Raw genomic sequence first — 19,117 nt, 5'->3', positions numbered from 1 at the left:
GATTGTGGTAATGTTTGCACCATTTTAAATTAGCTGTTACATAAAGTTTTATATATGAAAATGTGCGCAATTTCATGCACAATACAACTAAAAACAACCCATGGTTGTAGCTTTTATCAATTTTGAAATATTTTCATATATAAAATGTTAAGTGACAAATTTTCAACCTTCGGTCAACTTGACTCTACCGAAATGGTCAAAAAAACGCAAATTGTAAGCTAAAACGCTTATATTTTAGTAATATTCAAGCATTTACCTTCATTTTGCAACAAATTGGAAGTCTCTAGCACAATATTTCGATTTATGGTGAATTTATGAAAAAAATAACATTTTCTTTACGTCCGCGCGGTAACTCTTCCGAAAAAATCATACGTGCGATTGTGGTAATGTTTGCACCATTTTAAATTAGCCGTTACATATGTTTTATATATGAAAATGTGCGCAATTTCATGTATAATACAACGAAAAATAGTTGAAGGTTGTAGCTTTTCTCCATTTTTGAAATATTTGCATATAAATCACGATAAATAGAAAAAAAACACGTTCGGTCAAATTTGACTCTACCGAAATGTCCGAAAAACGCAATTGTAAGATAAAACTCTTACAGTCTAGTATATTCAGTCATTTATCTTCATCGTGAAAACAAATTCGAAGTCTCTAGCACAATATTTAAATTTATGGTGAATTTAAAAAAAAACTTTCCTTCCCTCCGCGCGCGGATTCTCCGCCACAAATCTCCGAAATGCGTGAGTCCCATTCTCGGAATATTTGCTCCGTTTCATATTAGGCATTTCATAGAGTTTTATATATGAAAATGTGCGCAATTTCATGTAGAATAAAACGAAAAATATTTAAAAGTTGTAGCTTTTCTTATTTCCGAAATCATTGCATATAAAAAAATATATATAAAAAAAATTCGACATTCGGTCAACTTTAACTCGTCAGATATGGTCGAAAACTGCATTTGTAAGCTAATATTCTTACAGTATAGTAATATTCAATCATTTGTCTTCATTTTGAAAGAAATTGGAAGTCTCTAGGACAATATTTAGATTTATGGTGAATTTTTGAAAAAAATATTTGTTTACGTACGCGCGTTACGAATTCATGCTTTATTTTGTGATAATATTTTCTCTGTGTTGCTTTTATCGTTTTACAATGTGTTATATACCAAATTGATCGCAATTTAGTGTACATTACAACGAAAAAAAAGTAACTTGTTACCTTTAATCGTTTTGCGCACAGCGCGATTTAAATACAATCATATATGAAATTTCGTTTTTGCGCTATCATATATCGCATTATTTATATATGATAATGATAATTTTTATCATTTCTGATGGTTGCATACTAAACTTCAGGCAATGACAAAAAAAGGAGCCAAAAATGAACTCTTAATCTTGAAAACTAAGCGCGCTGTGATTTTTTGAAAAAAATATTTTTTCCGCTTCCGCGCTCACTCTGAAACGTCTCCGGCACACGGGAGACATTTTTTTTTTACCGCTTCGGCGTTTAAGGGTTAAGCACCCGAAAGACAATTTTAGTCGACGTATGATACATCCGGTCGGTGTTTAAAGGTTAACTGACACTTGGTGCCACAGGTGCTATAAATCACAGTTTCGGTCAATGGCGGTTTTTGCTCATCAGCACACCGCTGATAACTGGGGACTGCCTGATACATACATATATATATATATATCTAATAAAAGGAGCCCATAAAAACACCAAAATGTAGAGAGAAAAGTACTATATTTCAGAGACTGCTGTCTCTCTCTTCAGGTATATGAATGAGAAAAGTTTACAGAAAAGGTGGTATTTATACCAAGAGATTCGTCCACAAGTAAGCCAATTTAGGTCACCCCCACTGATAATCTTCCTTTAATCTTCTTAAGCGTTGGTTGAATGAACACTGCGTCGACGATATCTGATATCCAATTCTCTTTTGAGATGTTCATTACCTGCTTCTCTTTTATTAAGGCCGATTCCATCATTTGACTCTTGTACCGGCAGTTGCTGCTATAAATTACACGTGACATATTCCAGTTTATTCTATGGTTATGTTCATTTATATGGTTGAAAATAGCCGAGTTATGTTGTCCATACCTAACTGACCGTTTGTGTTGTATTAATCTCTGGGAAGTGAAAAAATTTTTTTTTACCTGTAAATCCGATTGTAAGATTGGTCACAGTCCTGGCATGGGATGCTCATATACCCCAGAGTCTTTGGGAGATGTCTTTGTTGGACGTTAATCAGGGATTTGGCTAAGGTATTTGGGTAGGTAAATGCAAAAGGGTTGGATTTCCCAAGGGTGTGAGTTACTCTCTTAATCGTCTCCAGGTGGGGAATTTTTATTTTATTGTTGGGTGTGTCTCTGGTCTTGTCTTTAGGGGGTCGGTAGAAAATTACGTTTGCTTTTTGAATTGCTTTCTCAATTATATGGTCAGGATACTTTAAAGATGAAAGTTGCTTGCGAATTAGTTCAAATTCTTTTTCCAGGAAATCTGGGGAACAAATTCGTAAGGCTCTTAAGAATAGGTTGCTAGCTACACCTATCTTGATAGTATTGTCATGATAGCTAAAGTAGTGAATATATGAAAGTGAGAACGTTGGTTTTCTGTATATGGTAAATTTGTATTCTGTCGTGTCTCTGATTATTAAAACATCAAGAAAAGGAATTTTGTTGTCTGTTTCCCATTCAACTTTAAATTTGATGCTGGGCACTAAGGCGTTTAATTTTGAGAGGAATTAATTAAAATTACCCCACTTATTATCCCAAAATGTTAGTATGTCATCCACGTATCTCATCCACAGCATGTTTTTGGGTTTTATTGCATTTATTACTGTAGTTTCAAAGTATTCCATGTACAGATTGGCTAAAATAGGACTTAAAAGACTACCCATACTACACCCAGAATTTTGCTTGTAGAATGATTCCCCGAATGAAAATACGTTTATTAGATGCACATAATTCAACTAACTTTATTATTTTGTCAAGTGCCAAAGGGAAATGATCTGAATAGGGGGATAATTTTTCCCTTAAAAACTGAAGAACGTCCTGTACTGGTACTTTTGTGAATAGGGAGTCTACGTCAAGGCTTAAAAGTTTTATGTTGTGAAGTGGTATATGTGCTTCTCTGAATTTGTGACAAAAGTCTTCCGAATGTTTGATGTGACTGGAGAAAAAGTGCCTAAAAAAAGGAGAAAGGAGGCCAGCTAACCATTTAGAAATTTTGTAATTGAAAGCTCCGGCGCATGAAACGATGGGTCTGAATGGAAGATTGTCTGTTGTGATTTTTGGGAAGACCATAAAAGTAGGGTAATTTAGGATTAATTACTTTAAATTTCTCTAATAGTTCAATACTCTTTTTGTCTTGACCAATTAATCTTTCCGAAAAAATTCTGTGGGAACGTTCTGGAGGGGATTTTTCGTCAGTTTTTCGTAAGTATTTGTGTCGCTAAGGAGCTGGTTGATTTTTGTTTTTCGAGTAGAAGTCTTTGTCCATTATTACAATTTTGCCGTCTTGTCGGATCTACTTATTATAACATCTAATTTTTTTAGCGAGTGGATGGCTATCATGAATCTGCGGGGAACAGGATATTTCTTATGAAGGTCAGTTAAAGCATTTAGTAACACTCCTTTTAACACTTCCTGTCAACATCCAACAGTATCCTTCCACATAACATTTACGGGTTTAACCACAGGGGATTACAGTATCACAGCTAATCAGCCACGTCAGTAATCAGAATATTATGTTCAAGAATCTGACAAAATAATTGAACTGACCTATCTTGACTTCTTTCAAGCTTTGAATGAAGTCGATACATAGTATGCAAAAAGCTCAAAAATTGATTGTGTATTCAGGAAATGGGTTACACAACTTCCTCTATAATCAAAGCTCTTATCATCAAGCTAAAGTTGTTCCTAAGTGAGATTCATAACAGAACGTAAGTACACGTATGTGCCAATACTCCTTGCATCTCAACCGGAGCCAACAACTGTAAAAAAAAATTGAGAGGAGCAAAACTACTCCTTGCATCTCAACCGGAGCCAACAACTGTAAAGAAATTGAGTAGCAAAACTAACTCAGAAATGTATCTATCCCTAAGTGCTCAGAAGGAAAGGCAGCCTTTGATGTGAACAAGTTTGAACAAAAACGTTTAGGAAATTACCAAATTTTGCTCATATGGAAATGTCATTTAAATAAAGTTACTTTAAGTCGTCATCTCAGATAACCTACCATTATGACCTTGAGACAAAATCAAGAAAATATCGATACAACAATAAGGGTGACACTGACTATACAATTATCCTCTAGCTCGGGTATTTCTAAAGGGAAATACACGTAGAATGTTTCGAGGGAAAGCTACATTTTTAAAGTATTAAAATCTTGTATGACCATTGTGTGCGGGCACACATGCTGTAAAGTAGACACTTTACAAAATCCACGAAGGCTTGGTTTCATATTCATCACATTCATCAGTATAAAAACAGAGGAGCTTTCATCGAAATTCTGAATGTGAACAAGCTTTGTTACACATTTAGTCTAAGACCAACAATGGGTTACGACCAGCAGCAATATTAATTAAAGTTACAAATTCAACATGAATCGACCTGACTTACTGTACAAACTAATGTGCTTTCTTTAATGTTCATTGAAAAGGTACATTTGGTTTCTTAAGTCTGTATGAGCCATGATTTCATAGTCCACAGTGATGTCAAAATTCAAGAGCTTTTACACAGCTAAACAAATCATTACAAAATCGTTTTCATTTTTCCACATTCAATTATAAATATAAGAATGAATAATTCGTAGACCCTTCATAAAGTGTACTGCAACTAACAAAAGTTCATTGTTCATCAATCATTTTTAATCAGGTAAAACTAAACTTTTGGACACCAAAGTCTTCTCCAGCTCCTGCCATGAATGACAAAACAAGAAATATTTTGTTGGTCACTGACACAAATTTCGTATTCACATGAAACCAAAATACTTATTGTTCACTAGCAGCAAAGATAAACAAGTTTTGTGATCATTCTGAAAACCATGTTATTTACTATAAATGCCATGTTTCCTCCAATGATAGTTAGCACAGCTTCAACAACTAATCACAGTCATCGGAAGTGAAGCTCGAAAGGTTCTCCTTCAAAAATATACTGCAGGTTGAGCCTTACAGGTGTGTGTCACACACATCACCAGGCCAGTCTAATGCACAAGTGTTGAAGGTAAAAACATGTGTTATGATTCCAAATACGCACTGAACTAAATTTCCACCGGGTGGACAGAGTTCGAATCGATTTGTAAATGTTACTACATACATGAAACGCGTCAACACGTATGAAGTTTTACCTTCATTTGATAATCAAAGAACAGAACCTTTAGCGCATGATCAAAATCGAGATCAAAGCAGATAACAATAATGTATTACGAGTTCCTTTTGTTTGATGCTCATTTGTCATGACAAACATGCGATAATAACCCTGAAAGCACAGGTTCTTAGTGCCTTCGTAAAAGTAGTCAGTTCGTGGATTGATGTTATTCTATCAATACTATGTACTATGTCATAGTCTTCATCATAGCACATCTCATAGCAACTACGAGATATGCTATGCCAAAGACCATCACAATTTGTCATTGTTGTAGTACATATTTGTAAACATAGTAAGTACCTAAGGGTTGCCTGCTATTAATATGATTGGTTCTGTAAATTGGTTTGTTCTTCATGTAATGTAATTCATTGAAATTTCATACTCCAATGACGACAACGGTTGATTATATAAGCAAAATGCAAAGAAAAAAAGAAAAAGCTTTTTGAGGTGTCTTTACCAATTAACATGAAGAAATCGTAATGTCAATCGCACCAGCACTTCCCCTTCATATTTGAAGATGTTTATTTCAGCAACTTTGTAGACATACTTCTATAGCAGGTCAAAAGCGCCTCAGCGGCATGGTTGGAATGGTATTAACGTCCCACCTTGGTGGTCGCGGGTTCGATTCTCGGCCATTCCATTGAGGAGTGAGAGATGTGTATTTCTGGTGATAGAAGTTCACTCTCGACGTGGTTCGGAATAACCACTGGTTCCATGCAACGTAAAAGCACCATACAAATAAAATAAATAAATAAAATAAAATCTATAGAAGGTCATGAGAATTTATGTGTAGTCCCTGATTTTTTTGTTTTGAGGACATTTTTATTTTTTGTTCATAGGTTTCGTTGGTTTAGTTGTCATTTCCCACAACAAATTTTAGTCTATCTAAAAGAAACGCATCAATTAAGACTAAAAAGTCACAGAGTAAATGATCCACGACTTTCTACTGAGTTTATATGATAGCGAGTATCAAGCTCACATAATCTAAAATGAACTACCATTACAAAGTCTTTATGTCTAATACATATGACTCTAAATCAGCGAAAAGTTAGCAATAAAACAAACACACGCACATACTGTGCATAAACAATTATCACAACCAACTCATGCTCAATCCTTAACCCTGAAAATGACCAATGTTCAAGCATTTCCAACTCATCCCTCAAACTAAAATAAGCAGAGGTTCAATGGAAGAATCCTAACGGTAATATCGATAGAAATGGTATAGCCGCATTCTACCGTATCGGGCTGTCTGCGGGTTCCGATCACCTGAACGAAATAAATGGAAAGAATGAAGCGTGGCACTACGAGTTTCCTGATCAGGACCACATCCAATTCATTAAATTGGACGTCCTTTGATTCAGCTCCAGTGACTTGAGTGCTGTGCCATAACATTGAAAACTTGAACATACTGTATTAATTTAAGAAAAAATTATAGAAATAATTAAAAAGGTTTTCACCACCTATAGTAGAAGAGTGAATATATACCAAGTTAAAATGTACTTTTAATGATTTTCATAAGATGAATTGTAGCCTTTTCAAGTACAAGAGGATTTTATTCGAACTGGTGTATCGACGGTGGTATTAGCCTAAAGCGTTAAACATGATGTAGTTTACCCTTCTTAAACCTCTGTCTCTTTGTCATTTTGTTTCGCATCAGTTTAGCAGTCGCTCTCCTATTGGTAGGGTGACCAACCATTTGAGATGTGAAACGGTGACACCCGAATATATTAACAAGTATGTATGTGCTGTGCATAAGCCTAACCTTAATATATATCTATATATATATAATATATCTATATATATATATATATATATATATATATATATATATATATATATATATATACTATATATATATATATATATATATTATATATATATATATATATATATAGATATATATATATATATATATATATATATATATATATATATATATATATAGAGAGAGAGAGAGAGAGAGAGAGAGATACTGACATATGAGATTGACTCTTCCAAAAATCATATATTTAGATATATATACAAACATCTGATTAAATGAAAAAGTATGATTCACTTGGCATTTATTCAGAGCAAGTGTTTCTTTCAATATTAAAATATATATGCTTTGATAGCATAACAGGAAAACTTATAGACATGATTCTATGTATAGTAAAACCAAAAAAAATTGTTTAACCATTATGCTGCTAGAAGAGCCTTAAGAGGTTTCTAGAAAAAATATCTTCACTCTTATATTTGAAGAATTAGTAATTTATTACAATTTGCATATGAAATGGGGGACACATGACGGTCGAATTCCATAAAGGGGGAATTCAATACGTCCCCCGAAGGTAGTGATTTTTTTTTTTTTGGGGGGGACAGATTCGAAATGGGGGACTCTTCCCCCCAAAAGGGGGACGTCTGGTCACAATACCTATTAACCGTATTAGTATTACCACGTGAAGAATTATACTAATCGAAAGTTTGAAGGTTAATGGTCGTTCAGATTTGCATTAATAGAAAAAAATAACATCAGGGTGGGCGAGACTTGTGGGAAAAAAATGCTTTAATGTTTAGGTAACCAGAAAGAAGTCATTGACGACGTCCCTCATAATAAAAGACATAGAAGAAATGATTAAGTCGATACAATTGACTGAAAAATTCTTTTAAGATATTTAGCACAAAACATTCCAGTTACATATACTAACTTCGTTTGGTGTTACCATGGACCGTCAATACCATTATTACCATAGTTTTAAGATACTACTCGGACATACAGAACCTCGTCCATTACTGCGTATGTTCAAGATTCAAAATCGCTACTGACTGTATGGTGGAAATCTTTATGTATCTACTTGTTGTTGAGTAACTACAAAAGTGACGACATGACTGCAATTCAAAGAAGCACAGGAAATATGTTGCATCTCCGAAATAAAACCGTATTGGTTGCTGGCAGTCACGTTCATCGAGTCAACAACGTAGTAGTCAAAGATCGTGCTGGTATGAAAAGAAACGGAACCTAAATAACTAACCAATACCTTTGCAAAATGACAACCAAAAACAAAATTTCTACCCGAGTATCTTCCGCAGTATTCTGAAAATCCGCAACTGCCGGAGTGTCCTCTTCTTCTCAGTGAAAGCTGCTTCCCGGTCACCGAGTTTTGCAACTATTTCCTCATTCAAGATCTGATCTTCTTCCTTAGTAACATAAAAAGAAAGAAAAAAAAAAGCCTGATTGCCCTTAACCTTCTACCGCCCAGAGGTCCCCCAACCACCCTCCCCGCCTCCCAAAAATGGCTCTGCTATGAAGGAAAAGTGAATGCAACATGGATACAGACCACGACTATAATCTTGAAGATTGCTTAGCGTTTGTTTCTCCTTTCACCTTTCCCTACCAGAATCGGCTCTCGTGAAGACTGGGCATGGAATTCCAATGACACCTTTCTCAAGGCCTCTCACATAACCGTGTATGGAGAAATTCATGTTCTTATAGTAGGCCTACGCACCCCCGGAGCAAGTGGAAAAAGGGAGAGGGGGTTTGAATGTCACAGAATCGTCTATTTAAAAGTTTTCTAGTTCTCGTTGGAGTGTCACCGACCTTCCTCTAAAGCAGGGGGTTTTCAACCTTTTTCTCTCCACGTACCCTTTCGGGTATTTGTAATTTCATTAATGTACCACTTTCACTTTGCAAAACGTGGAAAACAAAACCAACTTGGGAAAACTGTAGAGAGGACGTAAGTACATAACTCTCCTGACATAACCAATAATATTGAAAACAAAAAATTGCATAAAAAATAAAAAAAACTTTTTTATAATTATTTACATCTGGCTATTTAGTAAAGTTTCAAGGTTATGGCACTGAGCAGCAAAAAACAAAATACACCATCATTATATCAGCTGCAAAGGTAGTTAATGAAATGGCGGAAACTTTTCTTTAACTATCCTAGTTGGCCGAGGAGCAGTTGTTGCTAAAGCACATTGAAGGAAAGCATCTAACATTCATTCGAGCGCCACGGGGAGCGCGTACCCCCCTGACAGACCCTTGGCGTAGTACTCGTAACCCAGTTTGAAAACCCCTGCTCTATAGTCTCAAAGATAAAATCTGTCAGAATAGGCCACACGAATGTGACTCAATTTTAAATCTTAATAAAGGTAGAGCAATCTTTTTCAATGACACTAACAGAATACCAAGTTAGAAATGCATTACCTTGCAGAGATATGAACCATAGATTTTTCCTACGTTTAGATTAAAGCCCCTGATATACCCAAAGGCAACATAAAGTCTGCATTAATCGAAATAGCGGGAGAGATTTTGTACCAACCTGAGACACCAAATCGCTGGCGTTAAAATAAATACTGTTAGTTGAATTGGCCCATCTAGGCCGCACCTTTCCGTAAGTGTTCATGTCATTTATCAACACCAGAGTGAGCACAAGGCTCACAAGTACCGTCGTCCAAGCATCAACGGAGGAGCGTTTACCGTTAGAATAACTGTCTGGCTTCAAGTAACTGCTCCACACACCCCACGCTACCCTCCCGACCCCATTTTCTTTTCTGTGGGTAGCCTGCGTTCTCACGGGTAACTCTAACAATACGATTCTTTCGTCTGGATGGCTCCAGTGTTCAGCACGGGGCTCTTCTTTGACGCTTTTCTTATCGTTTCCCGTCTTTAGCGACAATCTGGACCAGAATTTGGTGAACATGTTTCAAAGCAATATGATGTTACAAACTGGCAATCAGAGCTTTTATCTGTTCACTATGAGCAGTTTCATTTTGTGCTAAATTCAAAATACAAGTCTAAATTCATTACACTATTATAAATACGATGGGAGAGAACGTCTCAAGCCCTTGGAAAAATGAACAAATCACCAAACACGAGAATAGTTAACCGAAATCATGACGTCAATGATGTTAGGTTTCATTTTTCTTCTCTGTCAACACCGACGCTTACGAGTTCTTTCCAAACACACCGCCTTCAATAAACGAACTGCGCCGACTAAGAAAACTAAACATCTCGTCGCGCACTCGGTGACTCGGGCTCCCGGCACACATTTCATAACACCCATCGCTAGCACCGCCTGTACCTAGCACCACCAACGGTTGCCAGTAAGTACGTTTAATTCACCACTTTCCCAAAAAACCAAGACGATTTCTTTCTACACGAATAAAAGCCTCCATTGACAACTTTCAGTGAAAAATGACATCTGAAAAGAAAACGAAGAATGCTACACGAAACAATTCAAGCGACCCACGCCACAATCAGACTATCCAGTTACCGTCCGCCCAGCCACGTGTATTGGAGAGACACGTAGGTGAAATTATAAACAAATATTTCCGTATCAAAACCCCAAGAAGAAGGACAATAGTACAGCAACATTTACACTAGGCGTTACAATTCAATTCCGACCGAGGAAAAATATGGACCTCCACATTCTAGAAAAACTATTCACTAGACGCCACAAAATGTCAATTGGCAACATTATCGCTATCCACGTAGCGTAGTGGCTGTGCCCCAGCGGGCATCTTCGTAAGAGGTCAATACCCATCCACCCCGTTCATCATCAGTTCCATTTCTGGAGGCAATCCAGGGACACGTCGTTGGCGACAAATACAGAAGGAGTACGGTGTTGCCTTATGGTACACAACAAGAGTCATTGATATCGATTAATAAAAGTAAACTCATTTCTTTATTCTTAACCTAAAATGCCCGAAAATATAACGAAAAAGTGATCCGCTGCTTTCTACAATAAAATGGAAATCAAGATAACGGAAGACGGTACTATATATCTCATAATGTCCAAAATATTACTTTGACAGATTACTAAATGGAATATCAATTTAAACGCTACTCATCACATGCGATCAGGTTACCAGTGTGATTTAAACACTACTATTATACAGGTCACAGGTTCTTAAAATTAAAATTCTTTTATGTGTCATCTTCAAACTGTACATGCTTGGGAGTCAAAAAATCTTTCAGAATATTAGAACACAATTTATGAAGGCTGCCGTGACATTAGCTACCATTTATGTGAAGTAATAGGTCAATACCGTAAAAGAAAACTGTTTCTAAAATCAGGGACATTTTCATAAAAAAGCTATATATATATATATATATATATATATATATATATATATATATATATATATGTATATATATATATATATGTGTGTGTGTGTGTGTGTGTGTGTGTGTGTGTGTGATAATATATCTAAAACTGTAATTGTAAAGCTTTTTTTTTTTTTTGTATGTGTGGCGAGAGAGAAAATGATGTTAAAGCACCTTAAACTTCAATATTCACAGTGCGTGTGAATAATGCACCTTGGAACATGACTTTACATTTTTTGCATTGCCTTTGTTCCCGTGACCTCTGTGTGTGTGTATATATATATATATATATATATATATATATATATATATATATATATATATATACACACACAAATTTATATATAGATATATAACATATATATATATATTAATATATATATCTATATATATTATATATATATATATATATATATAATATATACTATATATATATACACACATATATATATATACTATATATATATATATATATATATATATATATATGTGTGTGTGTGTACTGAGAGAGAGTGAGAGAGAACAAAGGCATTACAAAGTGTAGTGCCATGTTCCCAGGTGCATTATTCACACGCATCTGTGGATATTAAAGTTTAAGGTGCTTTAACATCACTTTCTATCTCGCCATACACACACACACACACAGAGAAAGAAAGAAAAAAAATTACAATTACGGTCCACAATTTTGGATCTCATTATTAATTAACAGCTTGACCAGACCATTTCCACTTCTTATCTTTAAAGAGCTGGCCCGAATGGTTTGTTCTTAATAGACATATTAGATCTTATTTCATAAATTACAACTCCCAAAATACTTGACGACTGGGGCAAACTGATCATTCTGATGGCTGACAAAGTTTCCTCTAAGGATTTGTTCCTAAAACTTCATATTGGTTGCCGGTTGAAAACTGTACTGTGCAATGTGGGTTATTAACGAAATCCCAAGGAGTCATACGAGCATGACCAGTTCAAGGTCTGGATACTGCTACTTCAATCTGCCGATTGTTCTCATTTCTTTGGAAGCTTTTTAATTTCATTTCCAGATTCAATATTTATGTACTACATGCTATTCATTATTACTACTATTATTATTTGTTTAAGCAGCCATTTCCGACTAAGTCCAATCGGCTGCTTAATGCAGATAAAATCTGTTAAAAATACCATATTACATACTATATTTTTAAAGTAATTTAGTTTAAAAAATAAATAGATAAACCATTACTGTACAGATTTAAATCAAATCTGTACCAATAAAATCATTAATGTATGTTTTAATAGATCTGTATCTGTTAAGAATTTTAAAATCTCGCAAACATTAAAGTCGTCATCTCCTAGAATGTCCTGCATTTTAGGAGATGATCCAAAGTATTTATGTCACTGATGATGATTGCTTTTCGAGCTAATAGCCAATCCCTATGAGGAACCGCTTTTTATTTATTTATTTATTTTTTTTTCATCAAGGCATACTTGACTACAGCTCTGGATGCTTAATTACTAATTTAATTTCGTTTAACGAATACAGTTGGTGGGACCTGGCATACTGCATCCTGTATCCAGCTTCATATAATGTGGAATGAAATAGATCTATCGAACTAATCCATTTTAAGGATGATTTAAAAAAATTGCTAAAACATACGTCTCTAAAAATTGCTAATACTGTACTATAGCGTTCTGCTGCGGAAACTGAAGCATTATTAAGCAATGAGAACTGGCCAAAACTCGCTGTAGTTGTCATAAAGCTATTCAAAATAATGCGATTTTATGGAATAGCACGAATTGCGAAAGCACGACAATGATAGACATCTTTATTATCAGTTATCACACTACAACCCACCCCCCAAAAAAAATAACACACACACACACACACACTGAAACTTTGATTGCAATCGGTAAATATTCAAAATGTGGCATACATTTCCTAAAAACTGTTTTTCAATAACAAGGAACATTATTTTCGAATGCGCCCAAACTGCATGTTACGTAACTATAATGTCAAAATCCGACAATTAAAGCAGTAACCATATATATATATATATATATATATCTATATATATATAGTCCATAATATGTTCGTGAATTTTATACTCAATTACTAAGCCACAAATACTCCTTACAATCAAATTTACTACCTTGGGAATAATTTCGTCCCATGGTTAGTATAATAAAGAGTACCTTCCCCGCAAGGATTCGGTCCTTTCCCTTTTCCAATGAACTAAAGTAACGCTTTTTTACGCAATAAAGTTTTAAGTTAGCACCAAGAAGCAACATTGATCTACCTCACTGTTTAATGTGATAAAGTCGCTTATAATATAAATATCAATTAATAATTTTCTATTACAATTCCTAAGTATTAATCCTAAGTATTAATTCTGTTACAATTCCTAAGTATTAATCCTACTAATATGCATTTGGGAGAAAAAAAAGAGCAGGACAAATTCGTGATATCTAATAGTAAAATGCGCCTTTTATGGACAGAAAATGTGAGATCTAAAGAAATTATAGAAAATGGTTTCTCTAGTAGCGTAAACTTGAGAATTCTCTCTCTCTCGCAGGCGAACTCCATTTCCCACCCACATCGATGATTATGACTGACCTATTACAGCTCTGGTAATTTTTATAAGAATTTGTTACATAGGCATGTATGAGTTGAAATATAATTATATTGTCTGTGGAAACGTGGTTTGTGTTAGGTCAAGACAGAACAAGTTATTCAGTGCATATAAAGAGTAATCACTACTGCCATGATGACGTTACATAACTAGCACAGTGTTCATACACAAGTGAGACATATCACAACCCATTTTCTCCGAATATACTTTTCTTTCTTCATTCATTTATTCGGAAGGGCGCAATAACTATCCTGTGTTTGGACGTTCTCAAACAGAAAACAGGTTCCAGCATAAAAGTAAAAAGTTCTACCTGATGAAGCTAGTGACCACAACAACGTGGCCGATAACTTTGTGAACTACTTTGAGGAAAAAATTGAAAGAAACTATTGAAGTTTAGAAAAGACGGTGTCCCTCCTAATCTCCCAGTGATCACAATGAGAAAATTGTGAATAGCAAGTTTAGTTAGTTTGAAGAACTGAACATGAATGACTTCGAAACAAACTGAGAAAAGTAAAAACACTAACATACTGTGAAGAGGCAAAAACCTTTGATCAGTTGCGAGAGCTAAATTTTGATATTGTCCAAATGAGTTTAGTACAGGCATCCTTCCTAAATAGTGAAAAACTTGCTTGTATAAAGGAAAAGGTGATTAAGGAAATCTAAGCTTTAATAGGCCAATATCGAACCTATGGTATTTATCAAAACTTAATAGAAACGGTAGCTCATGAACAAACGTGGAAACATTTGAAACAACTCAACTCTATACCTGATGATAGATCAGCTTACAGAAAAAAACTAATCAACATAATACTACATTGTGCGCAATTATAAACGATATGGTAAAATTTCTGGCAAATGGAAAATGTGGCATCCTGGTTAGTCTATGCTCGACCTAAGGGCAGCATTTGACACAGTTGACCTCGATCTGCTGCTTGAAGACCTGAGAGCAGTAGGCATCGAAGATGATACACTCAAATGGTATAAAAGCTGCTTAGAAAATAGTTATGTTACGGTGGTCATATCAAACGTGAAATCAGAAAAGAAAGGCCTAACAAGAGGCGTGCCCCAAGGCAGCGTACTCGGTCCACTGCTATTTGGCATTTATAAACTGAATTATCTAGAATTCTAATCAACCACAAGGTTAGGTATAAACTATATGCTGATGATACTCGGTTCTATTTTCCTGTCGAAACTGTAAAAGACGCCATTAGTAAAGTTGATGCAATAATACAAAATATGTAAAAATGGATGTCGGCGATGAAATTGAAACTGAATGAAAACAAAACCAAGTGTCTTCTATCTGGATCGGACTGGGCACTACGAAAATATGACCAGTTCAGAAGAATAGCTATTGGTTCATCAATAAACACTGTAACAGCAGTGAAGAACTTAGGAGTATATATTGATAAGTTGTCGATGAAAAACCATATACAGCTTGCTGTAAAACCTTGTAACTATCATATTAGAAATTTTGCATTTATTAGAAAATATTTAAAAGAAGATACTCTGAAAATAGCCATTTGTAACCAAATACTTTTGAGGCTTGGCTACTGCAACGTTATATACTACTGTCTCCCTAACTATCAATTAAGTAATTGTAAAAAAGAAAATTGCAAAAAAGAGTATGTTCCCGTGACAGAATAACCCCAGCACTAATTGGCGCTCAGTAAAGGCAAGAATAGAATACAATATACTTCTTACGGTCTTCAAAGCACTAAAATATGGTGCACCAACATATCTAAGAAACTGCTTAAGCTTCTTTAAACCTGAAATGAACATTGTAATCAGACATGCAAGTGAAGCATATACGTAGGCTATTTGAATTTAGAACAAATTTTAAGTCAGGCGAGAGAGCATCTGGACATAGCGCACCAAGACTACTATAAAACAAAATACTGCCCGAGGTGAAGATCATACAAGAAAGAGCAAATTTTAAAAAGAACCAGACTCCTATTTTGCAGGGGCTACGATACTGACGAGAAAACACTTAACAGACAATTATGAAATATAATTTAATTAAATAATATTACGGAATTTCAACAATAAATGCACACACGATTCCTGTACAGATTTCAAAGCAGTAGCAAAGTACAAAGAATAGCACAAAGCAACTTAAAGTGAATGAACATTTAATTGAATAAATACATATTTGAGTGAAGGTCAAATAGCCTCAGGGAAGTTAGTGTTGAGTATAAAATTACAAGTTCCCTTTTCAGCAGAACTCGGCAAATAAAAGTCATACACGAAAATTCTGTGAGGCAGAAGCGATGATGGTACAGCCAAGACAACGGTTTTACTCTTGGGAGTAATGTCCGAAGTGCTATGGAATAGATAACCACTGCCAAGTCGGAGCACCCTCAAGGAAAGGGCCAAAATACTGTGAAACATGAATTTTGCTGTCGGTACTAACACTATTACAAGCAATCGCAAAAACACTTACGCCCAAGGAACAATGTCATTACTATAGTAGATTCACATCAACCGTGCATTTGACATCTAGGCCAGTCCCTTACGACGCTCCTGATTGGCTGTTAATAAGCCAGTCACAGAGCTGGAAAAACTCAGTTTCTCGAGAGAGTTCACATGGGTAGGATCTATGTTCCACCTCTCCTAAGGGATGCGTCTCTCAGGAGATGTGGAACATTCATCCTGTCTATGTGAACTCTCTCGAGAGACTGAGTTTCCAGCCCTGTGACTGGCTTATCAACAGCCAATCAGGAGCGTCGTAAGGGACTGGCCTAGACATCAAATGCACGGTTGATGTGAATCTACTATAGCAAATTCGATAAATTATTTCTGGGATTATACAAAACTTCAAAATATTAACAAACATTTTTACCATAGGAATGAGATATGTAGTACTGTTAGCAAGGTCTAGGGAACAAAACCCGAACGACATATTCTTCCTGTTAATCGACATTATTTCTATTTTAAAGAGGAGATTCTCAGTAACCATATGCAAGGGGAAAAGATGTTTATTTTCGCAGAATATTGGAAAAATTGAGCGCAAAGAAGAACGCAAAAGTGCACAAGCACATCAGCATCATCAACCTTGATATTAAGAGTACCATTACAATGTGTTCAGCAACCGTTCTTAGCATACTAATATCATAACCTTTAAAACTGCTAGTTAATATTGCATACACCATCTTCCGTCGTCCGACTGCTGTAACTCATCTTCGCGAGGAGACAATGTAGTTTAGTAACAAAGGCATGTAATCTTCTGGGTAGCCCTGTTAACAATGACATGAATGCTCACAACAGCTTAGTTGACGTTGGCATAAGTTTTCCCTTCCCGAGAATTACGGTTCATGAAACTGGATTTTTCAGCGTATCTTGGTTAACAATGACATGAATTTTGTAACTTGGTCAATGTAAACATGGAGTTTCAATGTAGTACCTTGGTTTACAAAGTGGCTTGGATAATGATGAAACTCTTATTTACGTTAATGAAATGAGTAATTTTCATGGATAAATGATGAATGAATCTTCATATTTAGGTTAATGGAAAGAGTAATTTTCAAAGGGAGTTACTCTAGTATTTCTATTTTTTTTAATACGGTACCCTAGTATTTATTTTTTTAATACGATACCCTAGTATTTATTTTTTTAATACGATACCCTAGTATTTATTTTTTTAATACGAAACCGAACATGGTCCTTCGTGATGCACGAACTAAAACAAGCAATATATTGCAACTTCAATATCTCTCGCACCAGGCCCCAACCGCCCCCTCCTCCACAATATAAACAAGGATCAGGTTTCTTTATTTAAAACTGTCTTTAACGGTATTTCAAGAAGGTCCCAACTTACTCCTCGGCTAATTTCGTTTCTCATGTTTCAGCGACGTCAGGTAGTTGTGGTGGTGACAAAAATATGTTATTGTTACAAAAAGGGTTTTAATAATTACAAACAGTAGTTGCAATGGCAATTACAAAAATTATTCGAAACTAATTTCAGTAACTACCGTCATTTTAAGTCTAGTCAACATCTCATCAAATAGTTCATAAAAGAAACTTACTGCTAAACGTTACTCCGGTGGCAATGCAATATCATCTTCGACATCCTACTAAATATACTTTCAGGAGGGACATGACAAGAAGGGCGAATCATGATAAAAATGGTCGTTTTATTTACTATTTACCTCTTCTTCGTAATTTATATTTTCTTAGGTACAAAGGCTATGATAGAATTATCAAATTATAATAACCACCAGCAGCAGCAAGGCATCAATGCGCAGGCCTCCGGGAATACAATCACAATTTCTAATATGAATAAAATCTAACGTATTGGGAGAAAAACTCAAGTTCCGTGGACGTCCGTGTCAGTAATTACATTATCGGTTCAGCCGCCAAGGGTACATGTTTATAAGGGTTCAAAACATTTTAAAAAAATTTCCTGGATTAATCTTCATAAACGTATGTATGTTTGTTTGTTTGTATGGTGCTTTTACGTTGCATGGAACCAGTGGTTATTCAGCAACGGGACCAACGGCTTTACGTGACTTCCGAACCACGTCGAGAGTGAACTTCTATCACATCTCTCACTCCTCAATGGAATGGCCGAGAATGGAACCCGCGACCACCGAGGTGGGACGCCAACACCATACCAACCACGCCACTGAGGCGCTTATTAACGTATGTATGAATATATGTATGTATATAATCGAAAGATCGACCACTTTTTATTATCTTGAGAATAGATCGATATCGTAACCACGAATACAAATCACTCGTTATGTCTGTTGGCGGTGTTAATCATGAGAACACTGAAAAAGCATTACCTCCCACATTCACTCAGCTGTTAATAAAATTAACGTGCTCGTGCTGATAAATGAGGGAATTTACTATTCATGAGCAATGAACACGCAATATGAAGCTTAAACAAGAAAATGACCACAATATTGATGGTCGTGATAGCTTTCATGGTTGTGAATCGTCAATTCTCAACCGGTTCTCCCAGAAGTCAAGTCATTTTAAGGTCACGAAGTAAGTCGGTCAAGCCCCATCAAATTTGGTTTACAAATGTTTGAGATAACTTGCTTCCC

The 19,117-nt window shown here is 35.5% G+C and overlaps 1 protein-coding gene across 3 annotated transcripts in view; it reads right to left on the bottom strand.

Annotated features, from left to right (window-relative positions):
* LOC135210358 (gamma-interferon-inducible lysosomal thiol reductase-like) overlaps nucleotides 1-19,117 on the bottom strand; it is a 168,563-nt gene that overhangs the window by 35,894 nt on the left and 113,552 nt on the right. The window contains exon 1 of one of the 3 annotated variants that reach the window (XM_064243254.1): nucleotides 9,674-10,086. The exons of the other annotated variants lie outside the window; for them this stretch is intronic. Within the exon in view, the coding sequence (XP_064099324.1) occupies nucleotides 9,674-10,054 (381 nt within the window). The 5' untranslated portion in view covers nucleotides 10,055-10,086. Of the gene's footprint in view, nucleotides 1-9,673; nucleotides 10,087-19,117 lie in introns of those variants that run through there. 3 annotated transcript variants of the gene reach the window in all.

The sequence above is a fragment of the Macrobrachium nipponense genome, chromosome 39 (assembly GCF_015104395.2).
Source record: "Macrobrachium nipponense isolate FS-2020 chromosome 39, ASM1510439v2, whole genome shotgun sequence".
In the NCBI taxonomy this organism is placed as follows: Eukaryota; Metazoa; Arthropoda; class Malacostraca; order Decapoda; family Palaemonidae; genus Macrobrachium; species Macrobrachium nipponense.
Note: the sequence above shows the minus strand (reverse complement) of the source record. Positions and strands in the feature narration are given on the sequence as shown.